General features: G+C 31.6%; 1 protein-coding gene across 1 annotated transcript in view; it reads right to left on the bottom strand.

Moving 5' to 3' along the window:
• LOC117169936 (cell surface glycoprotein MUC18-like) overlaps nucleotides 1-26,716 on the bottom strand; it is a 397,122-nt gene that overhangs the window by 21,103 nt on the left and 349,303 nt on the right. The window contains exons 5-6 of the mRNA XM_033356446.1: nucleotides 14,960-15,168; nucleotides 2,588-2,857 (exon numbers count right to left, since the gene is read on the bottom strand). Coding sequence (XP_033212337.1) covers nucleotides 2,588-2,857; nucleotides 14,960-15,168 — 479 coding nt within the window. The remainder of the gene's footprint in view (nucleotides 1-2,587; nucleotides 2,858-14,959; nucleotides 15,169-26,716) is intronic.

The following is a 26,716-nucleotide window of genomic DNA, read 5'->3' as shown; positions in this document are numbered from 1 at the left end:
GGAGACCTAACTCCGTTCCCCCACTTGGCAATAGAAACATTACCGTAAGTGATACGCACATTACAGGAAGATCTTAGATTTTAGTGCGCAGGTGCGCAGTTGACATGGAAAAGTGTGCGAGTGAGAAAGTTTGTTAAATTGACGTAAGTTGAGAGGTTCTGTTTGTTTGTTTTGATGCAAGTGTCAGAAATGTGTTCTAAGTCATGAGATGTCAAGTTCCGGGTTGTGGACGAAGTTACACGCCGAAGAAGGCAAATACACTTTGTTTTTTTTAAAGCCTTCACTGTAAGTACAATAAACGTCTAATATATTTTATTGTTTTACCTAACTGTCATTGAGCCTTGAGAATCTTTAGCCAATTTATCATATTAAAAATTTAAAAGGTACTTACCCATACGTTTCCTTCTCAAAATTTGTTCACACATTTTTCAAACAAGTACCGAAAATACTGTTTATATATTTATTTTGTGTATCTTTCGTATGATGATCAACAAAAGAACACAACCTCTAACTTACGTCAATTTGACAAACTTTCTCACTCGCATACTTTTCCATGTATAGGAAGAGGACAACTGCGCACCTGCGCACTCAAATCTAACATCTTCCTGTAATGTGCGTATCACTTACGGTAATGTTTCTATTGCCAGTTTCAGATGGCTTCCCACTGGCAGTTGGGTCTCCTTATTATTCCTTCGTGAATAGAACTCATGGATATTACGCGTAATTAAAATTATCCAGCTGAATTACCTTTAAATAATTAAACAAACTCCAGATGAGTTTTCTCTTTAGAAAAGAAGCGATGTTTATTATTTATTTATTTATTTTATAAATAAACTAACCATCCGATCGAAAAGTCAAACACAACTTTGGATTCGTCTACGTAATATCTCAATCATTTTTTAATAATTGCAAACTTTGCAAAACATTATAAACAAATGGAGGGTTTGATCGAGAAACCGCAAACACCAATATTGCATTTGTTTCACAAATATATAAATGCGCTTTTTTCTTAACCCATTTTTAAACAATTACATAATTTTTTAGCATTCTGCAAAATAAAATTTTTTAAAAACTTTTTACAAGAATTTCAAAAATTATGGAAATATATGTTGCTATAGTAAAGTCGGTAGCAACAAAACTGTCTTCTCCAAAATTTCAAAGTGGCAGAACAATATTGTTAACAATTTTTCTACGACATTCAACATAAGCGTACACCTTAAAAACCATTTTAAAAGTTCTGCAACTTTCATAAAAAAAATATATTAATTGTCCACCAACCTTGAGTATTTAATAAAATTCAAAATGCAAACACCTCTGAGAGACTTTTTTATTCCTTCGAAAAAATAAGATCGCAAAAGTTTTTAAATTGTTGTGAAAATTTAATCATATGTTAATTATAGTTTATTTGTTTAAATAATTATTAAAAAATAAAGCAAAGAGTCTCTTAGATATGTTTATATGTTGATTTTTATTAAATACTCAAATTTGGTGTGCAATTAATGCATTTGTTCATAAAAATTGCAGTAGATAGACAAATCATATAGAAATTAAAGAGTGGCCACTGAGAAGTTCTTTTTTTAATTTAGGGAAAAATAAAATATATTCGAACACGCTGCGTCCAAAAGTTTGAGACACCATGTTCCGTGATTTACTAAGTATTTCCACATAAATGGGCGGTCCCAAAAAGTATCCATTCTTAAAATAAATATTGCTGTGGTCTCAATTAGAACATCTGTTGACACAGATTGTTTAAAATTGCATTGTTAAATAAATATAAATAATTTTCTTATAACTGGAAATTGCTCAACACCGGGCAGGAAACAGTGGGTGGAGCAATTTTCACGTAACAGGTATTTAATAATAATAACAGTTAGATTGTAATTATTAAGTAAATCTAAGACACATTTGAGAAATCCCATGTAATTTTATGAAGGCTATAATACTTGAAATAGTCTAGTAGCATCATATTCTGGTTTTTAATTGCTTATGGAACGTAAACTGAGTACTAAATGAATTATTTTATAACATTCTTACATAAATCGACTATAGTGAACATTTTTTTCTTGTAGTTTCACAAAAAAAATTTTGTACTGTGCAAAATAAAATATGGCGATCGACTCCCCGTGACCAGTCGACTTTAGAAGTAAGAACAGTTCATTTTTTCATAGAAATGTTAATTTGAGTAAAAAACTGTACAAAATTGTAGAAAAAGCGGCTGGACCCGGGACGTATTTTTCTGCAGTTTTCCTCCCCCTTGGCCAAATATCCAGGCAAACGGAACACTTTTAATAAAATCAGATTCAGTCTGACGGTATATTTATTCAATGCTTAGGGACTTAAATGATACTTTAGCAGCGAGAGGTTGACCCGTGTACAGTCTCTGTTTCACCGCGGTTTAAAAATAATATTGGCATAGTGCAATAGGTTTTAGGCATCATAATACTTTGACAATTACTTGAACCATGAATAGCAACAATCAATAGGATGCTTCGTTTGTTAATAATTGATTACAAAAGTTTGAAATCCATACGTATAGAAAACTTTAGGATTGTAGAAGTTCGAATTAGAATGATTTTTGTTTACTCACAATTGACGGATATTTGAACGGAAACTGGACTGCTTTCTCCTTCGGTGTTGGAGGCTTCGCAAATATAAACAGCAGCGTGATCTCTGTATATCGGAGAGAAGGAAAGAGCCTCGCCAATGCCAGCAACTTCCGGTAAAGTTTGTCCTTTCGTACGTTTCCAAAGTATCGAAGCTGGAGGATTGGCATCAGCCAAACATCTGATTTCCAGTTGGTCTCGACCCTCTTCCAGTTGACCGAATGGAACTCCCTCTAAACGAGTTTCCGGAGCGTCTGTTGGTCAACATAAAACAAATTTAGTATTTTATTTTTTCAATCGATTTGTTTATCTAAGGTTTACGTGCAGAATGTCTACAAATTTTTTAATTTTCACCCATTTTGAATCCGCTCTTGATCAACTTACTATTATCTATTTTATTATTTCACTTCAATGAAAATAGTATATTATGCACCAAGGGCAATACGCTATTTTTTACTTCTGCTGATATGAAGGAATGTAGGGAATTTGTGAAAATTATAATTATTTTGGAAATTTATGGTGAATTTGTAAATTAAAAAACAAATTTCAAAAGCAGTGGGGTATAGTGAAGGTTAAAAGCTTTTAGAAAGATCATAGAGAAACTTTTTTATGTGGGAGAAAACGAAAGTTATGGGCCTTCTAAATTTAAGTAACGCACAGTCGGGCAAAATAATGAATAATGTTTCTACATGATTATGGCTAGAATCTTCAAAAGAATAAAAAAAATTTTAATTAGAATCTAGGTAAATTTTAAAGAGACTTTTCATTTTATATTTCAGAAAAAATGTTGTTTTATTTATTTTAATATAAATTTTCAAGAAAATGTTCATTTTAAAATATGGATGCAATAATACATAAGCTATTTAAGATGAGTGATTTTAACGCGCAACCGATAAGAAAAAATTCGCCAAGCACGAATTGGATTTCGGTATTTATCAGTTAGCTTTTCTTTTTAATTTAATTTGAAGTAATATTCAAACACCGAAAAGTATACTAAATTATATTTCTTATTGTTATTAACAATTTGTTTTAACAAATTGGAAACTTAAGAAATTTTGTAGAGTTTCAGGTACTTTTTTTAAGCGCTGTTTGTGACAATTTAGTAAAGTACATTGTCATTTAATGACAAGTGTGATTGTTATATACCAACTGCATACAAAAATTGATATTACTGAATTCTCATTGTCAATCCAAAAAGGCACGTTACAAGAAAAATGATGTCAAATCCCTTAAAATCGCTTAGACTGCGATTTATATAATACAATTATATAATTAACTGTTGTTTAGAACAAAAAGATTTCGGGGGTATCGAAAAATAAACAAACGCTTAACGCTGCTCCTCTGAGAAACTGCTGGAGCCAGCAGTTCTAAGAAGGCCGAGAACGGGGTGACTGAAAGCGAAAGTTTGGTGTATAACATTTTCTCCAAACCTTATGTTGAAATAAACAAAATAAATTTTTTTTCGGAAATATAAGACTACATATCTCTTTCAAATGAATATAGATTAAATTTAAAACAAAACTTTGAAATTGATTGAAAATTCTAGCCGGAATCGTATTTTATCCATTTCTTCGTAATTTTTCCCTACTGTGCGTAACTAAAAATTAGAAGGCCAATAACTTTCGTTTTCCCCAACGTAAAAAGATTTTACTATGGTGTAATGCCAAGCTCTCACTCTCAACTTTACAAAATATACAAATAAAAAGTGCAGTTCTCTTGGCCAAAAATCGCTCTTATTGGCCCTCCCCCATTATGGTAAGATTATAAATTACTATCAATTTTGAAAATTTAATGCAATTCATAGTATACAATTTTTTTCGAATTTCTTGGTTATTGATGGCAAATAATGGCAATTTATACGTAAATTATTGTAACTTTTCGCTTCGATTTTGTCGAATCATTCAACGCGATCAACTGATCGCTTGAAAATTTTTATTATTCACCTCTGACTCTGGCACTAAAAAGGGCTGCTTTCATGCATGTACAATGAAAATATTTTTTAAACAAAGTTTCTTGAAATAATCATTAATATTATTCCTCACAAGAAATAAGAGCAGAGGTAAGTTTAAATAACATAAAGTTAAAAGTAAAGTTCTTGAACTGTGAGCTATTTATAAGGCTTTTTTCCTTAGCAGTAAAGATTGAATACAAATTTTCGAAAGTTTTCAAAGAAATTATAAATATTCGAGACAGTGTGTGCATTCCAATTTCAGGTACGAAAGTTTTTAATGCTGAGGTCGTACAAGCCGAAGAAGTTTAGTTTAGAAGTTTCCAGTCTCTAAAGTCTATTCTAAAAAAAAATCAATAAACTGAGGTTTGTATAAAATTATACTTTGCGACTTTGACATTTCTTAATTACTACACAAATTCTTGGTACTTAATTGATTTAAGAATCTACGTAAGAAATAGTTTCGTTGTTATTTAAAAAAAGAAATAAAATTTAATTATCAGTCAAAATATTATAAAAACCATGCTTCTGAAAATTATAAATTCAATAATAAAATATAGTCGGATTATTCTTAAAGGATAAAAACAGATTGCACTGAAGTGAGCTGTAATCTCCTTATAAATAAAATTAAGAGCCGTTGAAACTAAACGACGCTGAGAAAACATAAAATGTTGGGAACTGAATTATGATGATCCATTACTTTACTTCATATCGAGAAGAAAGCCTTAAAAAGGTGCTTCCTCTCATTTCAGAGCCATTAAGCACGGAAAGCGAAGAACTCCTTTTTCCTTATTTTCAAACTAAATTTTTCCCCGGGACTCTAAGATCCCAAATCGGTGCGCCTTTAAATCTATATTATTTTAAAATGAAATCTGGACATTGATCTTTCCTACCACCCCCTACATAGTCAAGGTAATCGGGAATTCAGTTTGAAATCGTGAATGGGTCAGCGACTGTTCGTTGGCGCGTATTTTGGAATCATTGTTACGTGAAATGAACAGCTGCGCAAGCTATCCGTGCAAGCGGAAATGATGATTTGATTCAGCTTTCCTCCGACTTTTTCATCTTCCACCTCTGCTCCGACGCCACCCCCAAACAACCCAACCGCCCCTTTCGCCTGTAGCGTATCGCTCGATTCGACGAAAGAAATTAATTGGTGTACGACCGAGTTGCCCCGAGTTTTTATTCCCGGAGGGCGTGCAAGTCATGTGCGTGGAGCGACAGTTTCCCAATGTTACGGATTCACTCAATCTCCCGGGTAAAGCTTACTACGTGACTTTATATTTGTTTCTCGTTACTCGTCACCCGAGACTAAGGCACCAGAGTTTTTCCTCATTTCAATATTTCGATTTTTTTATCTCTAGGCAACTAAAGTTTCATTTTATACAAAAAACGTTATATTTATGTTATTGGAGATGTGAAATTCATTATTTTTCTATATTAAATTCAACAGAACTCTCCATCCACCCTCGTCACTCATCACTCATCACTCTTTACTCCTCACTCCTCACTCCTCATATGAAAGGACAGACATAATACGATAGGGGAAGACAAGAAAAGAACAGAAAGGACGAGACAAAATTAAAAAATTATAATAATTCTCTTATGCTTAATTTATCAAAATTTCCCATAAAAGAAGATTGGAATATCAAGCTTCGAAATCTAGCAAATATGAAACTTTAAAAACACTTTGATTAACAATTCTAGTGTTAGTGGGGTAAAAATCTGACAATAACATTGAACATTTATGCCCACTATTTCTATGTTTGATGATTTAGTGATAAAAGAACAATATGGTCAAACGTGGAAATGGATCCAGAGTGCAAATTTATTTTTAAAATGATGAAATCTATGGTGCATAAATTTAATTGAAGAAATAAGCAAATTAACTCAATTAAAACGATGTAAACAAATTTTTCCACGGTAAAAAATTCTTGTTTTTATCGTCACGAGGGCACTGCATCATATTTTCCGTAGCGAGGTACAAGCGATTTTGATGCAAAATTATTATTCGTCTATATTGAACCCTTGTCAACGTGGAAATCGAGTTTTAAAGTGATCCTAAATAAAAAAAATGTCGCGTTGGATTTTATGATTTACAATTTTGTGGACATACGTATTTTTTTTAAAGATATTGGATATTTTTTTCTTTGATTTTTCTATTTGAAGAGATTTGGGAATTGCAGTTCAGGAAAATGTTTGCAGCATAAAAATAGGATGGATAAGACTTCACAAAGCCCGAGATGCAAGAAGCTTGTTTTTAACAAAACGCGAACGATTAATCGTTCGAAAAGCTTTCGTCAGCCCTCTTTCATATCGTCGGAAAATTAATTACATCAATCGAGATTCAAGTCCTTTAGAGGCAAGCAGACTAATTATTAATGTTTCTTTTTAGAAACCTTTTAGAATTTCATCAAAATAAAAAATATTATAAAGTTAATTAAAAATAATGTCTGTTTGCAATGAAGGGTATGGAACTTGTAAAACGTTAGAGAAAATTACAATTACTTAAAAAAAATTTAATTGAAAATATGAGAAGGTATTATTTTATAATCTTTAAAAATTATTGTTTAAAATTATTCATCATATCTCCCAAGACGTAATGATTCTTACGTAATTTTTGCTGAATAATTGTTTTCGTGAACTTATTTATAGGGGTCATCCAAAAACAACGCAAAACGAATAAGATTAATTTTATAAAAATAAAGACAAATTCTTAATAATACACATCAATTTTTAAACCAATAGTTAAATTTTAAATCAAAAAGATTAACTTTCTACCAAAAAAGATGAATTTTTAACAAATAAGATTAATTTTTTACTAAAGAAGGCAAATTTCTAACAATATACATACATTTTTAACCAAATAGTTGAATTTTCAACATAGAAAATTAACTTTCTACCAACACAGAGGGATTTTTACAAAAGTACATACATTTTAAATCAAACAGTTCAAGTTTTAATAATTAAACAAAAATTACATTTTAATTAAAAAACCAACTTTCTACCGAATAGATGAATCTTCTATCAACATTCTAAATCTTTAAGCTATAAAGACGAATTTACTACTTAAACATATGAATTTTGAATAAAATAATTATTTTGTTGTTGACAAAATTAATTTTGAATAAAAAAGCGAATTTTCAAGAAAGTAGTCCGGGTTTTTGTTTCGGTTTTTTAAAAAGAAAAATAGTTTCTAATACGTAATATAACACTTTCTACTGATATATTTCTAACTTTTTCATTAAAGAGAGGAAATAATCAATTAAATTTAAAAGAAATAATGCTTCAAAACATTTATTCTTATTCAAAACTGTATTCTTTAGAATATTGTAAGAGATTTTCTTTTTTTCTAAAATTTTCAACGTTTTGTTCACTTTTCAATCAGAGTGAGGTAATCATTAATTTACCTTATTGAAAATAATTTTTTAAGCGATTATTTTTTTAAATAATATTCTTTTTGCATAATGCTAAGAAGTTGCGGTATTTTCTGAAATTTTCAACTTTTTGTCCACTCAACTAGGATTAAGGTAATAATAAATAATAAATGAAGATCAATAATAATAATTTTTTAAAAAGTATTTTGTTTTAAATCGCAACAGGAAGTTTATTTCAGTGCCTGAAATAACACACATACACACACACACACACACGTACGAAAATTCGAAGAATTTTTTTGCATAAAATCCCTCTTTTGCATAAAAGGTCGAATGAAAAAGTTTTTTTCATATGGAACGATGCTTGAAACTTTTTCCCGAGCACGAAATCGTAATCCCAATTCTATGTGCGAAGTCAATTTGACTTCTTTTAGAATTCGTTAACTGTCCAGGCTCCGGGCAACAGAGATTTTCAATTTACGTGAAGTTTAATACCCGTTATCGATACGGTAGCGTATTTACGCTTTGCGTCTCGTTACGTTGCCTACCTAGAGAATGTCAGGACCACGCTCAAAGAAAATAAATGGTTCTGTTTGTTTTCAGAGTCGAGCTTCGAGCCAAAGAATCGTGTATAGTATTTTCATTTTCCACCTCAAAGCCTTTGATGAGGGAATTTATACTCTTGAACTGTCTGTATTTATTATTGTTCAATACTGGATTTCTTTATTAAGGGCAAACCCAAACAGATGTAATTTTATAGATGTACATTTTTATAAACATAAGCAAAGTGTTAATGGAAAATAGGCTAATAATCAATAAATGAGTTAATTAATTCTCAATTGTTGGCCTGCAGTGTTCGAAGCAAAATGTTCAAATTTTTATCTTTAAATTATAATTTAAAATTTTAGCTTTTTTAGTTGTCAGATTAAACTTTTTAATCAATCTTTCTGCTTTCCGGGACACGTTTACTATAAAATAAAATGAAAATAAAAAAGAGTAAACAACCGACTTTAAAAAAGCACTATACTTCAAAGAAAAATGAAGAAAAAGGAAATTATTAATTTCAATAGGACGATAGAGATATAATAATTTGAACATGGAAACATGAATGAAGTCATTACAAAAAACAACCATAACAATTATGCCAAGTTTTTTGAATTCTTTATATTTGTTGGCAGTATGAAACTATTATATTTATTTTTCAAATTCTTAAATTAATTAATTCTTCTTAAATTTCTTGATATATGAATTTCATGTATCACCCCTCCCCCATTAAACAACTGAAAGACAGATGAAGGTAACCTAATTCGATCTTTCATTTTAAACAATCTCAAACAATTTATGATAAACTAAATATAATTCAATATTAATTCCGATAATTAAAAAAAATCTTCTACGGGAAATTATACCATAATATAAAAGCAAAGGGCGATCATTGTAGTACGTTTTTTTTTATTTTAGTACTCAGGTGTCTTTCATCCTTAAATTTTTTTGTCACGCTGGTCGAAATGAGGTTTGGTATTCTCCTCACCAAAATATAAAAATATACCAGAATAAAAAATTGAAATCCGTCAAAATATGGCGTACGATAAAACTGTAATCCTACGGAAAATATGCGTGGAGAGAATTAATAACAAAATTTCATTACAAATTACTTCTGTTAAAAATTTTTGTTTATTTTAGAATTTTTATTTCATACTGACATAACTTCACTTAAATCCTCCCCCCCATAAAGCATATTCATTTTTAAAAAGTTTCATAAAAATCCATCCAGTGGTTCATCAGAAATTCGCGGGCGTACATACATAACAGGCAAATAGAGAACATCCTTTTTTGAAGTTGGTTTGAAAAGTAGATCCTAAAAGTAAGAGATGGCCGGAAAAGAGAGGAAAAATTAAAATTGGGATTAATTTATCTGAAAGCTATTCCACCACAAGGATTAACACTGATTCTGTTTTGTTTGATCTTCTGTTCAAACCAGATAATTACAGAAAAATTAATAGAGTAGTCATATATTTATTTGATAAAAATTTCTTCTTCTCTTTGATTCCATTTAAATTAATTTTATGAAATTTTCAATAAGAGAATATATTTTACTAACATTTATTCTTAGATTTTTTACTTAATATTTTAAGATTAAAACTCTTGATAAAAATTTTCGGATACTTTTAATTACATTTTCGATCAAATTTAATATCATGTCAAATAAGGACTGTATAACTGCAATGAGATTCACAAATTACTATTCTTCTATTTCCGAGAAATTGAATTCTTGAGCTTCTGTGCCTTTATTTTACGTCAAATATTATTGCTAGCTATCAAATTCGAATTGAAGAAGATTTGAATATTTTATTGAATATTCGTTTTTTTAGTTGAAATATCACTCTCTCAAGTGAAAGTATAACATATTTTTTGATGAAAATTGATCTTTTGTAGTTGGAAAATTAATTATTAATTTTACATCTATACTTGATCTTTTTTGGGTTGAAAATTTATCTACTGAGTTAAAAGTTGAACTACTTTCCTAAACATTCATTTTATTGATGAAAAATTAAATTATTTTGTAAAAATTCGTGTTTTTTATTTGAAAATTAATTTTCTTCTGACTAAATACTTACCTATTCTTTTTTTGGCTGGAAATTGATCGCTTTTAATTGAAACTGTAACTATTTCGTTAAACATGGATGTATTTTGTTGAAAATATACCTACTTAGATGAATGTTAATATAATACTTGGTTAAAAAATCATTGTCTTGTTTAAACATTTAATTATTTCGTTGAAAATTTTTATTTTTTGTACATCAATTGTTTTATCTAAATACTTACCTGTTCTTTTTTTTTATTAAAAATGGATCGTTTTTTGTTGAAAGTGCAACTATTTTATTGAAAATTGATTCATTTTGATGAAAATTCAACTTTTTGTACTTTTTAGCTTACAAATTCAAATGTTTTATTGAAAATTTGTTATTTTGGGGTTAAAAATTCGATTATTTTTGTAAAAAATTCAACTTAGGTTCATATTTGATTATTTTTTGTTAGATTCAACTGTTTTTTATCTAAAATTAAAAGATTTTTTGTTAAAAATATCGACTATTATATTTTTCATCAAAAATTAATCTTTTTTAATTGAAAACTTAATTAATTGGTTGAAAGTTCGAATCATTTGTTAAAAATTCTACTGTTTGGTTAAAAATCCAACTATTTTGTTGAATATTCACTTATTTTGTTAAAAATTCATATTTTTTCCACAATTCAACTGTTTTGAAGAAAATGCAACTGTCTGCTAAAAAATCGGCTCTTTGCTTTGAAGATTCAAGTATTTTTTTATTTTAAATGTTTTTGTTTGAAAATTTGGTTCAAAATTAATATTTGTCGGTTGAAAATGCAACTATATGTTGACAGTTCCTCTCTTCTGCTCGAAAGTTCAACTATCTGATTGTAAATGCAAATTCTTGGTCCAAAGTTACACTTTTAAAGAGTCAATTAATACTTGTTCCATTTGTACAAAATTTGTAGTGAACGAATAATCGCCACTCCTACTTATTTAGTTGTTATCTATCAGGTACTTTTCCTTTTAATGCAAGAAGATCCTTTCAAAGATACTCCTTGCTATGTAGCGAAAGCAACGAGCCTAAGAAAACCGACAAATGAGGAGAAAAAATTAGTGTTTCAAGCACTAAAGGAAAAATGGGTAGTATATGTGCCAAGAAGATGAAAAGAAAGTGGCGAATACAAATTATTGTAAACTTAGAATACGTTTTTTAGAAAAAAGTGAATAAAAGTTCAAAGGGTTTTTCAATCTTCAGTTGTATAATAAATCTTTAATATATTTAGTTTTTACGAATTTTCTGATAAACTGGGATAAAGGTAGAAAGATGAGAAATTATATTCCTTAACTTTACTTATCTGAAGATGACTTTTCTGTTATATATTTCTATTAAAGCTTAGAGATGATATTTTTTTGTTCTTTAAGACTGAAGTGACAAAGTTTGGAATTTGTAAAGTTCCAGATTGCAACAGGAATTTTCCTGGATTTTTCAGGAGGACAAGTTTGAAAAATTCGTTTATAATTATATATGTATTAAGGTATTAAATATAATTATAAACATCATTAATTATCACTTCAGAGATTGATGACTTATTTTTATTTCTATAAATTGACCCTTGTAAAACTTGGGCAAAGTGTTGCGCTATTGGATAGTAGTTTTCAAGAAAAATTTAGTTTTTCGGACAAATATTTATCGCGGAGGTGAAAATTTACGATCATTTTAACCAAAAAATAATTAAATGTTACTTCTTAATCTCGAGGTTTTTAAAATAAAAAAACCAAAGCATTGTTTCTAGCCCGAATGGTCGAAGTTTTTATAGAATAGTAAATATATAATGTTCTAGACTGTCTTAGGATTCTCTTGAACATTTTTCGCTTTTTAGGGTTTTGAAATCCCAGACAGAAACCATTATAGTTTCGGTTAGGTGACTGTCCGCCTGTCGTACTTCATCCCTCGGGACCACCAATTCTTTGATTAAAGAACCCCACTTATGCTACAGAAACTAATCCACACATTCCCCTATCTCACAGGAGTGCCCTTATCTCACGAAAACCCGTCTAACCTACCAGACCGAACCTATACCTCAGCATCCTATCAAGTCCACGGAACCAAACCCTATCCCTCGGGACTCTAGTAATCAAATGGATTCACATTATCCCATGGAACACAACCATTCTCACAGGATCCCCGCTTTCCTTTAGGACCACACGTATCACACGAGACCCCTCTCATCCCACGAGACCAACCCTATCCTTTGGGACCTATTTTAACCCACAAAGCTCCACCTATCCCACGAAACCCACTTAACCCTCACGACTCAGCACTCAAACTTTCTCTCAAGATCCCAGCAGTCTTCGATTTTTTGATTACGTAGTGATTTTAAACTAGATTTTCGAAGCGAATAGCCCCTCTGTTCCCCCTCATCCCACGGGAATACACCTAACTCATAAGATCCCCTTATCCTTCAGAATCCCATCTATCTTTAGAGACCTCACTTAACCCGCGGCACCTCACCTCTTATCCCTCATGACCCCGCTTGACTAACGCCAACACACTTGTCCCACGAAACCCAACTATTATTTAGGAACCCCGCTTAGCCAACGGGACTAACCCTATCCTTTGGAACCCCCTTTAACCCACGGAACGCTATTATCCCTCGAAGCCAGACTAATAAGACTGGCCACGGACCCCACCTAACCCTCAGGTTCCTCCTTATTCCACGGGACTAAGTCTAACCCACAAGACCCCCTATCTATCAGGACCTCTATTGTTACACGGGATGCCACGAATCCATAGGGACCTCACCTAACCCACAGAACCTCACCTCTATCCCTCGCGACCTTGCCTAACTCATGCCATCCCACATATCCAGCGAAAACTAATTATCATTTAGGACCACCGTTTAGCTTACCTAAATAAACCTATCCCTTGATTCTATTTATCTCACGGAACGCAATTATCTTTCGGAGCCCCTCTTATCTCACGATACCCCAACTATCCATCATGTCCCTCTTTATCGCGCGGGACTAAACATAACCCACAGGAAACCACTGTCTTTCACGACCTCTATTATTTCACTGGATTCTACCTATCCATTGGGAGTTCACATAACCCATGGCAGCTTACATATATCCCTCCTGCCCCACGCCATCCCACCTGTCTTACTAAACCCAATTATCATTTAGGACCCCCCTCAGCCCAAGGGACTAAGGCTATCCCTTAGTACCTCCCTTATCCTATGGAATCCCACCTATCTCACGGAACCCACTTATCCCTCGGGATCCTCTTCTCCCACTGGACTCCAGCCTAAAGGACGAAGACATGGGACGTTTCACTTTGTTGCGTAAACAATTTTTATTTACGTGAAAAGCTAATTATTGGAAAATATCGCGAAATAGTGTTAATTTCTGAATGATTTAGACCAATATAATAATGTAAAGAGTCGACTTTTTTTATTTCAGCTGTCTATTTATTGTTTCAATAATTAATAGATTTTTTAACCTACTGCTAATTATTGAAAGAATTTTGTATTTCTTTAAAAAAATTATTATCTTATATAATATCTCAAATTAATGGTATTTTCTAAATTACGGCCTAATTAATGAATGTGAACACCTATTTGTAACAATATTCGTTATTATATTATTATTTAAACAGTATCACGTTTTGGATGGAATTGACAAGAATGTGTTTTTTCCAGGTATTAACTTGTTTTTGGAAACCTAAGAGAAAAAGGGGTGTGGGGTCTGAACAAATTTCGAAACGTTTATTTGTTTGGGTCACCTTAGTTTAGCCTAGATAGATTGATTGTCGATGTTCTTAAATATTCTTCTTTTCCTTAATTTTTCTGTATATTGGAATGTTGCGGTATCAGAATTATCTAGTCTAGATTAGGTGTTTTCTGGAACGCATATTATGTATCATGAAAACGGATGTCAAAGTTATATACCCTTTCACGAATGTCATAAAATTTTATAGAATTACAAAAAATATTCTATACTTTTTTGGGTTTCCTTGCATATTTCTTTTTTCAAAAGTTTTCTGTAAATTTTGGAATGTGCTTGACTGTATTCGGAAACTTCTTGAATATTTAAATTGACTAACAAAGAGATTAAAATCACCTTTTTATTTTTACAATATTAGTTATGTAGATAATATTAAGTTTTTTTTGTAACAGCATAATTCCTGAAGCTTCAAAACTTTATCAAGGAAAGTGAGGAGATGCGGAATGTAGTACACATCGATTGAAGTTAATAACTCAAAGTAAAGTTAACTAATTTATGAACTAAACTAGTGGAGGGCATTATTAAACCCTTAATGATCTGGAGCATCATCATCTCGCTCTGTGAATTAGAGACAGTTAATTTTGCAGCAGTACTATAATCCATTTGTGGTCGCTAGGGCGAGCATTCCAGGTTATTTAGTATCCTGGAATTCAGGCCATCGCAATGTGCGTAATTAGCATCTGGTCAGGGTACTCACATCGAACGTCGAATCGCACCTCCGTGCTGGACGACATACTCGGATTGGTATATGCTGGATGAATAGCGACACAGCGAATTGGTTGTCCGTAACGTGCTCGTTCGGCCAGAATCTTGCAAACACTGTATGTAGCCCAAGTGCGGGGATTATCACTTTCCGTTGAATTTACCTGAGGAGAACTTGGCCTCAGCTCCTTCTCGCCCAAATACCTGCGAGCATTTGAATTTGCATTTCCAATAACGGTATAACAACTTCGTGGAATGCAATTCCAGTCAGCGGTCTCTAACCACCAAGTAACCCCTGCATAGGATGTAAGATTAATTAAGTTCAGTCCAATCACTATAGGATTCTGCTATTATATAGATCGGATCCCTTTTCAGAGGAAATTCGACGACACGTATGACAGAAAAAAGTGGGTGTAAGAAACGTTGCAAGTAATGAGTGAAACGGGGTAACGTCCACCTGGGTAATTTATGGAGGGGGAACTCGCCTTAATGAATCAAAGCTTCTGCGCTGGATTCCGCTAAACGGCAGAATATTACTTACGCCGTAACTTGCTGCCGTCTAGCGGAGATTCTTCGATTCTCAATGGCGAGTTTACCTATCCATCAATTACCCATCTGGACGTTACCCCGTTTCACCAACTCTCTGTAATGTTTCCAAAACCCAGTGTTACTCCGTACTTTTTCGATTAAGAAAGAAATATTTTTCCGTGAAGTTCTTTAAAAAACACTAATTAGTTCTATGCGTATTAAACTATCACATTGGTTTCGACTGAATTCAACTAGAAAAGAGTTGCACAGCCCGGTTTTTGTATATTTATGGGATGCCTCATAATTTTATTACCCTTTTTATGGAATATTGTTGAACATGTTTTTTTATTGAATTTCTTGTTTCTGAAGGATTAAACATGGAAAAATGTTCTGGGCATATTTGGTATCTTTGCTTGAAGCAAATGAATTCATAATTAACCTAATTATCTACTGAAAACTTCTATTAACTCATGTTTAAAAAAATTTCATAAAAAAGGGTCATTTGCAGAAGGACATAATTTGGGTGTTATTTGAACTAGAGCAATGCCTTTTTTTAGATCTACTCAAAATTTAGTCTTCTTTAGTTAGTTTATTGGCAACTTGCACCAGAAACGCAGAGAAAATTAGTTTTTTCAATAAAACTGTTTTTCTTGATTTAAAAAAATCATTCACTCAAAATCACTTCTGAACGCTCCAAAACAATTAGAGATAGAATATTCCTTTTTTTACAGAAAGTCTCATACATTTAAATTCTTTTCTTGGATGTTTTCCTTTTTTCACTAACCTAAGAAAATCATGAAGGGCTTTAGATATTCTAAGATATTCAGCTCCTAGAGCAATATTTTGATTGATAAACTTAATAATTTAAGAAAATAAAACTCTACTTTTAACTTATTTTCATGAAAATAAGTTAATTAAACACTTAAAAATAATCAAAAACTCATTTTACAAAAAGTTCCCGAGCGATTTTTCTCTGTTTTGGCTTAAAACGTTTGCAAGACAGTCCTGAAGTTTAAACCGACAAAAAATCGGGAGGTAAAAGTTGAGATCCAGCATACTATTTAAGTGGCCAGGAGAAATTTGTTCGATAAATTAAATTTTTCTCACAAATTACGCAAGGAATTATTAAAGATTAAGAGGTATTTTTTGTAAATTAGGAAAAAAATTAGTAGCTACAAAAATGGAGTATCCCACAAGAAACCCACAATATATTTCCCTTATTCAAGCAAAAGTTTAAAAAATTTGGCGTTTTTGTATAAGGAAAATACATTGTGAGTTTTACGCGGAAAGACACATTCCAGGAAGGTACATGTGAAGTGTACCTTTCTGCCTAATTTAAAATGGATCCGGTCTATAGTCCATTCCGAAAAATATTTCTCTTGATTTCAAGAAACAATTTTGTAAATTAGTTCTTTTCATTTAACCAAAAATAAATTCAAAATGAAGAAGATTATTTTAAATTATATGAAAATTATTATTGAAACATAACACTATTTCTTTTACTCATAGACATGTATTTCAATGAAAAGAAAATACTTTAAATCAATTAAATTTTTCTGAATGAATGCATATTTATAGCTAATGAATATTTTTCTTTAGATCAAAGAATATTTTTTTACTGTGACATTCTAAAATTTTTAAAAGGAATTTGAAATAACATTCACGACGCCTTGCAGATGAACTTTTTCAATAATCTTTTAAAAATATTTCTATAAATGGTAATTAAATTGGCTGAAGAATCAGTTATTCAGTAATTAAATCGTCTTTTTATCAGGGAAACAGAGAAAAAAGACTGCAATTTAAGTGAATTTTCACTGATTAAATAATTAATTTATTTAAATCTTGAAAAATAATTCGCTGATACTTAGTGAAATTCTACTGAGTTAAATTTGGAGAGAATTCGCCGAAAACTTCTTTATTTTATTTATTCACTACATTCAATTCAATTTTCGAAAGATGTATAATATTTGTTCTAGAATCCTAAGTAGCTGAACATTTATTTTAATTGAGACTAACCTAATTTTATTTCATATAATTATATAGGATTCCTCAAGTGGTGTGGCTTGTTGGGTAATGACCTTATTTTGTAAATGTAAGTGGATATGTTTTTATTCTATTTTCTGTATTTCATTCTTTTTGTTTTACTATAGCCTCCCTCCTAATAGTATTTGACAATTTAATATAAAAATTGAACATAATTAACCTAAAGTCGCCTGAAACTGAACAACTTTTTACACTAAGGGTTTAAAATTCACCAAATTGAATTAATCAACTTTCATTAGAAGAATTACAAAATTATTAGATTAAAAAGAATAAAAATTTCCAATTCTTCGACATTTTTTTAAACACTGAATGAAATTTAAAACTTTTTCTAGCAGTTTCTTTTTGTCAAAAGATATTTAAACAACGCAGGCGATTTATTTTCAGGTGATCTTCGCAAACACTCTGTGTTTTAAAACTTTTCTTTCTAGATACATAACAGTACTATACTGGTAATTTTTAAAACAAAATCTTTATGATTTATAATGACAAAAAGTAACATTTCAGTTAAAATTTGGTTTGAAAGGGTGAATACTAAAGTAATCTAAAAAATGAATTATTTTTGTTTTTGTCTCACCCTCCTATTTTTTCGTTTTGTGTGAAAATAATTGTGCAATTTTTTCTAAGTTAACAAAATATTTAATCCGTAGTCCAACGTAGTCCAAGATCCTTTTTAGCGCTAAAAGTAATTAGGGTTTTTGTGTGTAAAAATGACCAAAGACATACGTAAAAGCAATAAAAAATGACGGTGGATATCACTGAAAATAATAATTGATCCTGATTTTATTCATAATACTACGCCTAAAAGTAAAAAATCCACCCTTTATACGGGTTTCAAATTATATAATGTGTTTTTTTATAGATCTTAAATATTTTTGGCCTTCAATGATTAAAAACAACCTTGTAAAATAATATGTATAATAACCTTGTTTGTTTTGAATCAAAAAGTGAAAAAACAAGATTTCAAATATCATAAATGACCAGAATATCCTTAATTTTCAATGAAATATATTAAATTATAGGTCAAAAAATTCGCCTGGAGACAAGGAATCTCTTGTGTTGTTGAATAAACTTTGAATCATGTTAAGAAAAAACGTTTTAATTTGAAAAACTGAAAAAAGTTCAACGGTAAACAAATTTTTTTTCAAATATTATAAATTACCGTAAATTTCTTACTCTTAATAATGGATATCAATATTAAATGTCTATCGATTCATTTTAAGGTCCAGAAATCTTTTATATTTTTCTATTAACTTTGAAATATGTGAATGAAAAAGTTTTAATATAAAAAACAAAGCTTTCTCTATGGGGAAGCAATAGAAACAGAATATAAATTTCTATTCCTTATAGAGGGTACTTATTTCCTTCTGAGGGTAGTACCCTAGTTTGCATAAAGTTATATAATTTTTCAACCTCATTTTCGGACATCTTAATAAGTCAGTTATGCACATTTTGTAATAAGGCGGTATTTTAACATATTTTTATCAAGGGCGGTTTAATAGCCCAAAAATGGAAGTCATCATAAAACTTTTATTATGACCAAAGATATTAAGGTATAAAAAAGGTACATGGTAAATATTCAACCCCCTTAGATGGTGGATTTTTTACTTTTAGGGATGCCCAGGCGGAAATATTATATATAGTTTATATATAATGTGAAGTTTTATATAGAATATTCATTTGTTTCATACATTTTTTGTATAAAACTTGACATTATATATAAACTATATATAATTTTTTCGCCTGGGTGGTATTCTGAATAAAATTAAAGTAAAATTATTTTCAGAAATGCTTACTATTGTTTCATTGCCATACTTATTACTTTTACGTGAGTTGTCATTTTTACAAAAAAAATGTAACCCTTTTTAACGTTTAAAGGCCTTCGGCAATTATTTTCACACCAAATTGAAAAATAGGGAGAGGGAGGGGAAGATAAGACAAAAAATATGTCATTTGAGATCGAGATGAAACCTGCTTTCTTATGAATAATTTTTTTGTACTAAAATCAGAGCTTGACAAAAATTCATAAATCAAATTTAAATTTTTAAACAGCCTCCAGCCTCTTACTCTTTCCTTAATCTTCGTCCGTCTGTTTTAGACTTATAGGGAGCAACATGTTTCGAAGGCACTTTTTATAGGAAAACTACCGGTCAATTGAGATGATATTAAGATCATTGATCATGAGAGAAACCAAAGAGAGAATTCATGAAGATGTTGTTTAAGAAGAGAGAGGGTAACAAAGCTATTCATTAAAAAAATTATTTCTCAAATAAAATAAAGTTTTGGCTAGGATTATTATTTGGATAAATTAGTTTCTGTTTATTTCTATAAAAAAGAATTTTTTATGGACAAATGAATTCTTACGAATGAAATGGAGAATTGACCAAACAAAATTTGTATACATTTGTACAAATGGGGTCTAAATCGGCTTTGCAACATGTTGGTTACTAGTAGTACGAGAAAGAGGGGGAAATAATAAGGAAAGAGTGTGAGGTTGGTTTTCGTTGACTTTTTCCTTTTTTTCCTCTTCTTTCCTTTGTTATGTAATTATCTCTAATGAGCCAGAAATGAGGTAGCTTGAAAATCTAATTTTGATTTGCAAATTTTTTCCATGCTATGATTTTGGTGCATAAACTTATTAATATGAAAGGAAATTGCATTTAATTCCTAAATAAATTTTTAAATAGAGACAGAAAGCTTAATGTTCGTTACAAACTGCAGGATTTACTTGCGAATATTTTTGAAGTTCATTTAATTGAGGCCACACAATTTTTACCTCGATTTGTCAAAAGAAACATTTTTATTTCAATTTTGCACAAAGGTAGTTTTTAAATATTAGCAATTTTACAAATGTAAGTTTTTTGTGTTATTTCTTTTCCTAGTTTGAAAATGCAATAATGTGAATAGATTCGTTCAAAATCAGCCACAAAAAAATTTTTTTTTGGGCCACCAAAAAACTCTGAAGTAATTATAGTAACATATCCTAATACATATGCTTGTAGAATATATGTGTATAGAACAAGTTAGCCAAGGTAATTCCGCCAGAGATGGCTTACAGGAAGAGATGCTTCACTTGGTGGAATTCGTAACCGAGTGGCTTAGAAGCAGAGGTTTCGTGTTATGTGTCTTTAAAGGCTCCGAGGTAATTTCGAGTTTGCTATTTCGGCACTGCTTTGCCTTCAGAATTCTAGAAGATAATATTAACTAAATTATTATTCGAAAGTCCCTAATTAACAAGATCTAAATACTCTTAAAATTAATTACTATGTCTAAACGTTATCATTTCAAAAAGTTGTAAACACGTCACATTAAATACACATTTTCATTCTTCTACAGACATTTTGTCCTCACAAACTAGTCAGATTAAATGAATCTATTACTAACAAAAATATTTGAGGACTTGAAAAAAAGCAAAATATTATATAAAGGTACATCCAGGGACCGTTCAAAAATAATAGAAAGATACTGATTTTATTTTACAAGGAATGCATCTAAATACATACTTCATAATCTTTCTCCTATTCCCCTATTTTCCCCTTTATTAAAGAATTTCTTTTGTTGAAACTGTAATTCTTTTGTGGAAAATAATCATCGTAACTGACAATTTGACTGATCCATTTTTGGCTGAAAATTGATCGTTTTTAGTTGAAAATTCAACCATTTACTTTGTTAAAAATTCATTTTATTGGTTGTTGACTGAACTTTTTTGTTGAGAATTCATTTTATTAGTTGAAGATTAATCTCCTTTTTTTTTTAAAAATTTCACATTTTTATTGAAAATTTATTTGTTTTATTGACTAGAAATCAATTTTTTAAAATGAGAATTTAAGTATTTCCATTTGGCTTAAAATATATAGTTTTCTTTTTAAATTCAACTCTTGGTTGAAAATTAATTTGTTATTTAGAAATACATATTTTTTGTTTGAAAATTCAACGGGTTTGTGAAGAATTTAGCTTTTTGGCTTAAAAATTCAACTGTTTTATTGAAAATTAGTCCTTTTGAGAGAAAAGTTTAATTATTTTGGTAAAAAAATAAACAAAAAATTATTATTTTTGGCTTAAATATTCAACTGTGGGTTCAATATGCAACTGTTTGTGGTTGAAATTTAATCTTTTCGGTTTGAAAATTTGACCATTTGATTGTAAATTTATTTTGGTAGGTTGAAAATTCAACTACTTTGTTGAAAATACAATATATTTCGGCTTGAAATCTTAAGCGTTTCATATTGAATTTAATATGGTACTTATACATTAATTTTATTGAAAAAAAATTTGCCTGTTTTAGCCATTTATCAAATGAAATCGAAACCAAAATTTTGGAGGGGAGGGGTGAAAAAAGTATTAAAAAGAGTGCGAAGTAGTTTTTGGAAGGCACCAAGAAGATTTCTGAAATAGATTTTGATTAGAAGAGATAATTTTTTGAAAATAATTTTTAATTCATTCAAGATGCATGTCAAATTTTCAACCCGGAATGTTCAGGTATGAAAGGTTTTTAATAAATTGATACTGTAGTATAAAAATACTAATTTTTCATGCATGAAAACTTAACATATACATATTGTTTTTATTTAGTTATGTATGTACATAGATACAAATTTTGATCAATTTTTATTTATTGCACAATTAGGCGATTTCCCTTTCGGGATAGGTGTGACTTACTCGGTGGGGAAGGGAGTAATGTGAGGAAGGGATGTAAAATTTTTAGATTGATCCAGAATTCTCGTCTTATTTATTTAAATAACAGGTTCGTTCCGCAACACTGCTCCGACCCAGGTTGCTGATCAATATCTCTAGCGATCACCCCAAGTGAAGATCCTCACAAAGTCGTTATGTGAGGTTCCCCACTTGGGTCCATTTGTGTGCAAGGTCTTTTGTTTTAGGCGTCATTCACTTTACGGACACTCTTTTTATTAACTATTTGCCGCCATACTTTTCTGTGCTGGCATACTAATCTAGATTCTTCTACGTCCATGCATTTTTCATGCAGGTTCTCGTATTTCGGTGGCTTCTTATGTCTCTTCTCACTAGAGTCTCATTTACACATTCTAACCATTCTTTTTGCGGTCTGCCTCTGGGCAGACTGCCATTTACTTTACCTTGATACATTTACTTTGCTAATCGTTTATTTGGCATTCTCTCAACATGCCCGAACCATCTTAACCGATTTATTTTCCATGTGTCCACTGGTGTTTCTTCTGCGCCACATTCTTTGAGAATTATTTCGTTACTTACTTTGTCCATTAGGGTTTTCCCGCATATTATGCGCATGAATCTCATGTCAATTGCGTTAATTCTACTTTTATCTTTTTCTTGACAGGTCCATGTCTTGCTATTGTATAGTAGAGTCGGTACAAATATAGAATTATGTATTGCCATTTTAGCTTTATTTGATGCATTTTTACTTCTGATAATTGTCCCTGATCTACCAATAACCTTCTTACTTTCATTTATGCGCCCATCTAACTCCTCATTTATCTTTCCGTTTCCAGTAAATAAGCTACCAAGGTATGCGAATTTATCAACTTGTTCAATTCTCTCATCATTTAACACAACATTGCATAATGTTTTTTCACTCTTTCCTTCAAACACTATAGTTTTTGTTTTATTTGCGTTAGTTTTGATGCCAATGCTCTTCATGCTTGCATTCAGTTTATTCAACATTCTTTGCAAGTCTTCGATTGACTTTGCCATAAGAACCTTATCATCTGCGAATGCTAACCCACGTACCATTACTGTTTCGAGATCCGCACCCTCTTCGTTGAAGAGAGCCATTTTTAAACAGTTGTCCACGAATAATATAAATAACCATAAAGACATAACGCATCCTTGTCTAACTCCTTAAATAATATCGAAACAGTCACTCAACTTCCCATTTACCCTTACTCTCTCTTTGCTACCCGTATATATTGTTTTTATAGCTTTTATGAGCCATCCATTGACTCCATACTTTTTCAGGACTTCCCAAAGTTTACGTCTATCTACCTTGTCATAAACTTTTCCTAGGTCAGCAAATGCACAGAAAATTTTTTTTCCTACTCAAACTTTTTTCTGTGATTTGCCTTAAGCTATATACTTGATCTGTACATGACCTTCCTGGCATTAATTCACTTTGGACTTCCCAAATCTTTTTATCTGTTATATTCATTACACTACGAATTAGTATTTTTGAGTATATTTTACTTACGACACTTAATAAGCTAATCCCTCTGTAATTATTGAAGTCGCTTTTATCACCCTTTTTTGTATATTGGAACGATAATTGCTTTTTCCAATTGTTTGGGACGTCTCAAATCTCGAAACATTAATTTATCAATTTGCGCAGTCGATGTGGTATGTATTCTCCACCGTGTTTAAGCATTTCAGCGTTAATGCAGATTCCTCGGGCGGTCTTACCGTTTTTCAAGCTTTTAATTATATCCCTAATCTCAGTGACATAGGCTTTTTCAATTGAGTTTGATAACAAATTGTGTTCTATATCGCAGTTGTGGCATCTTATAGCTTCATCTCCGAATTGTCCCATAAAATAGTCTCTGAAAGCGACTAGAAACTCGTCTGAATCATGTAGCATTTCTTTCTTACTATTTCTCATGTTGACAATTTCTGTTCTTTTATTTCCCTTCATTTTTTTATAAAGCAGTTTCATTGTTCCTGCAAAGTCGTTTCGTATTTTCTTCTATTCTTCTGCTCTAATTTTATTTTTACTTTCCTTAATTATTCGTTTGAGTGTTCTCCTTTTGTGTCTGTAATCATTTATACGTCTGTATTTCGTCATCGCTAAGACCTGCGATGTTCGCGTTTCTCCCGTACGCTTCTTTATCTGCATTTTGGGCAGCCTGAATTTCATCATTCCACGACGCATCATCAGACATTCTTCCTAATAAGCGCCTAACAGGTTGCCTTATCTATGCTTTCAATTATCTTATTTTGGAAATCTATTCGCACATCCGGTTTCTGTAGGTTCTCAATATTTATTCCCGTTTGTTTTGTTTTCTTGGTTCTCTTTTTTATCCATCCCCGACCTAAGTTAATTTAGGAGATCAGAAGGTGATAATCAGTGTTGCATTCAGAACCTCTCATGAACCTTGTATCCTTGACTAACTTTCTTAGTCTTTCATCCGCAAAAACAAAGTCAATTATACTGTGGTTATTTCCTTTAGACCAGGTGTACATATGGATCATTTTATGCCTAAACCATGTATTTTTAATAAACAGACTCCTTTCTAAGCATAGTCCAACTAATTTATCTCCGTTATAGTTTGTTCTTGGATCCCCAAAATTACCTAATACTCTATCTGTATCCTGATTTTGGATGCCCACCCATCCGTTCATGTCTCCTAGCTGAATTATTCTTTCCCCATGTTCGCAAATATTTATTATGTCATTTAAAGTGTTCCAGAAGGCGTATTTCATTTCTCTGGGATCACTATCCATTGACGCGTAGCATGCTATGATAAATCATCTTCTGGTTTGTACTTTCATTCTTTCCCACAGCCGTCTGGGAAATACGAAATCATGATCTCCGAGATGCTGCTTCGCTCTTTCATTAAAAATCAGATCTACTCCTTGCCTACCACGTAATTCACTATCTACTCCTGACCATATTTCAAAGCCACCTTTCAACAACCCCGTTTCCTATGTCTCTACTTTCGCATCCCTTTTTCTTGTTTCAGGAACACAGAAAATTCCTAGTTACCTCCGTTCATAGTTTTTCGCAATCCTTTTACCTTGAGATCATTTACGCCCCTAGAATTCCAAACACTCAATCTCCATTCGCCGCCTGAAAAATGATCTTTAGATTTACCGTATGTATGCCTTTTGTCAATTTAAGTTCCAATCCTTTCCGAGGCTATTTTATAGTTTGTACTATCCATAGTTTAGATTATACATTATACGCCGAACTACCACCTTCACGCTATAAGTTTATTTCCTAAGTCGAAGTCATGTGAAAGTTAAGTATCAACTCGTCATATGATGGACACACACACACACACACACACACACACACACACACACACACACACACACACACACACACACACACACACACACACACACACACACACACACACACACACACACACACACACACACACACACACACACACACAAAATATACGTACATATTTATTTATTTCTTTCTTTTTTTTTATGTTTCTTTTTTTTTGTTAAAAGCTTTTCGCAACTAGCAAGAGAAAATATATTATTTTCAATGAAAAATCATTAAAAATAAAATATGTTTTGAGATTAACTTAGTTTCATATATTTAATTGTTAAAGTAGTGCCTTGAATATTCTATTTATTAATATTATTATTATTATTATTACACCATTAAGCCATTTCCTTTTCGGGGTAGGCGTGACTCACTCGGTAGGGGAAAGGAGTAGTGTGTGGAAGGGATAGAGATTTTTCAGATTGATCCAGAATTCTCATGCTATTTTAGTAAATAACACGTTCATTCCGCAACACTGCTCCCAGCCAGGTTGCTGATCAATCTCTCTAGCAATCACCCTAAGCGAAGAACCTCACGAAGTCGTTATGTAAGGTTCCCCACTTGGGTCCATTAGTAGGCAAGGTCTTTGTTTCAGGCGTCATTCACTCTACTGACACTCTTTTTATTAACTATTTGCCGCCATACTTTCCTGTCCTGGCATACTTCTCTAGCTTCTTTTATGTCTATGCATTTTTTCATGCAGGCTCTCGTGTTTCTGTGACTTCTTATGTCTCTTCTAACTAGGGTCTCATTCACACATTCTAACCATTCTTTCCGCGGTCTACCCCTGGGCATGCTGCCATTTACTTTACCTTGATACACTTGTTTCGTTAGTCGTTCATTTGGCATTCTCTTAACATGTCCGAACCATCTTAACCGATTTCCTTCCCATGTGTCTACTAGCGTCTCTTCTGCACCACATTCTTTTAGAATTGTCTCGTTACTTACTTTGTCCATCAGGGTTTTCCCGCATATTATGCGCATGAATCTCATGTCAATTGCGTTAATTCTACTTTTATCTTTTTCTTGATAAGTCCATGTCTCGCTACCGTATAGTACAGTCGGTACAAATATAGAATTCTGTATTGCCAGTTTAGCTTTATTTGATATATTTTTAGTTCTGATAAGGGGACCTGCTCTACCAATAACCTTCTTACCTTCATTTATTCGTCTATCTAATTCCTCATCTATCTT

This window comes from Belonocnema kinseyi, chromosome 3 (assembly GCF_010883055.1).
Source record: "Belonocnema kinseyi isolate 2016_QV_RU_SX_M_011 chromosome 3, B_treatae_v1, whole genome shotgun sequence".
In the NCBI taxonomy this organism is placed as follows: Eukaryota; Metazoa; Arthropoda; class Insecta; order Hymenoptera; family Cynipidae; genus Belonocnema; species Belonocnema kinseyi.
Note: the sequence above shows the minus strand (reverse complement) of the source record. Positions and strands in the feature narration are given on the sequence as shown.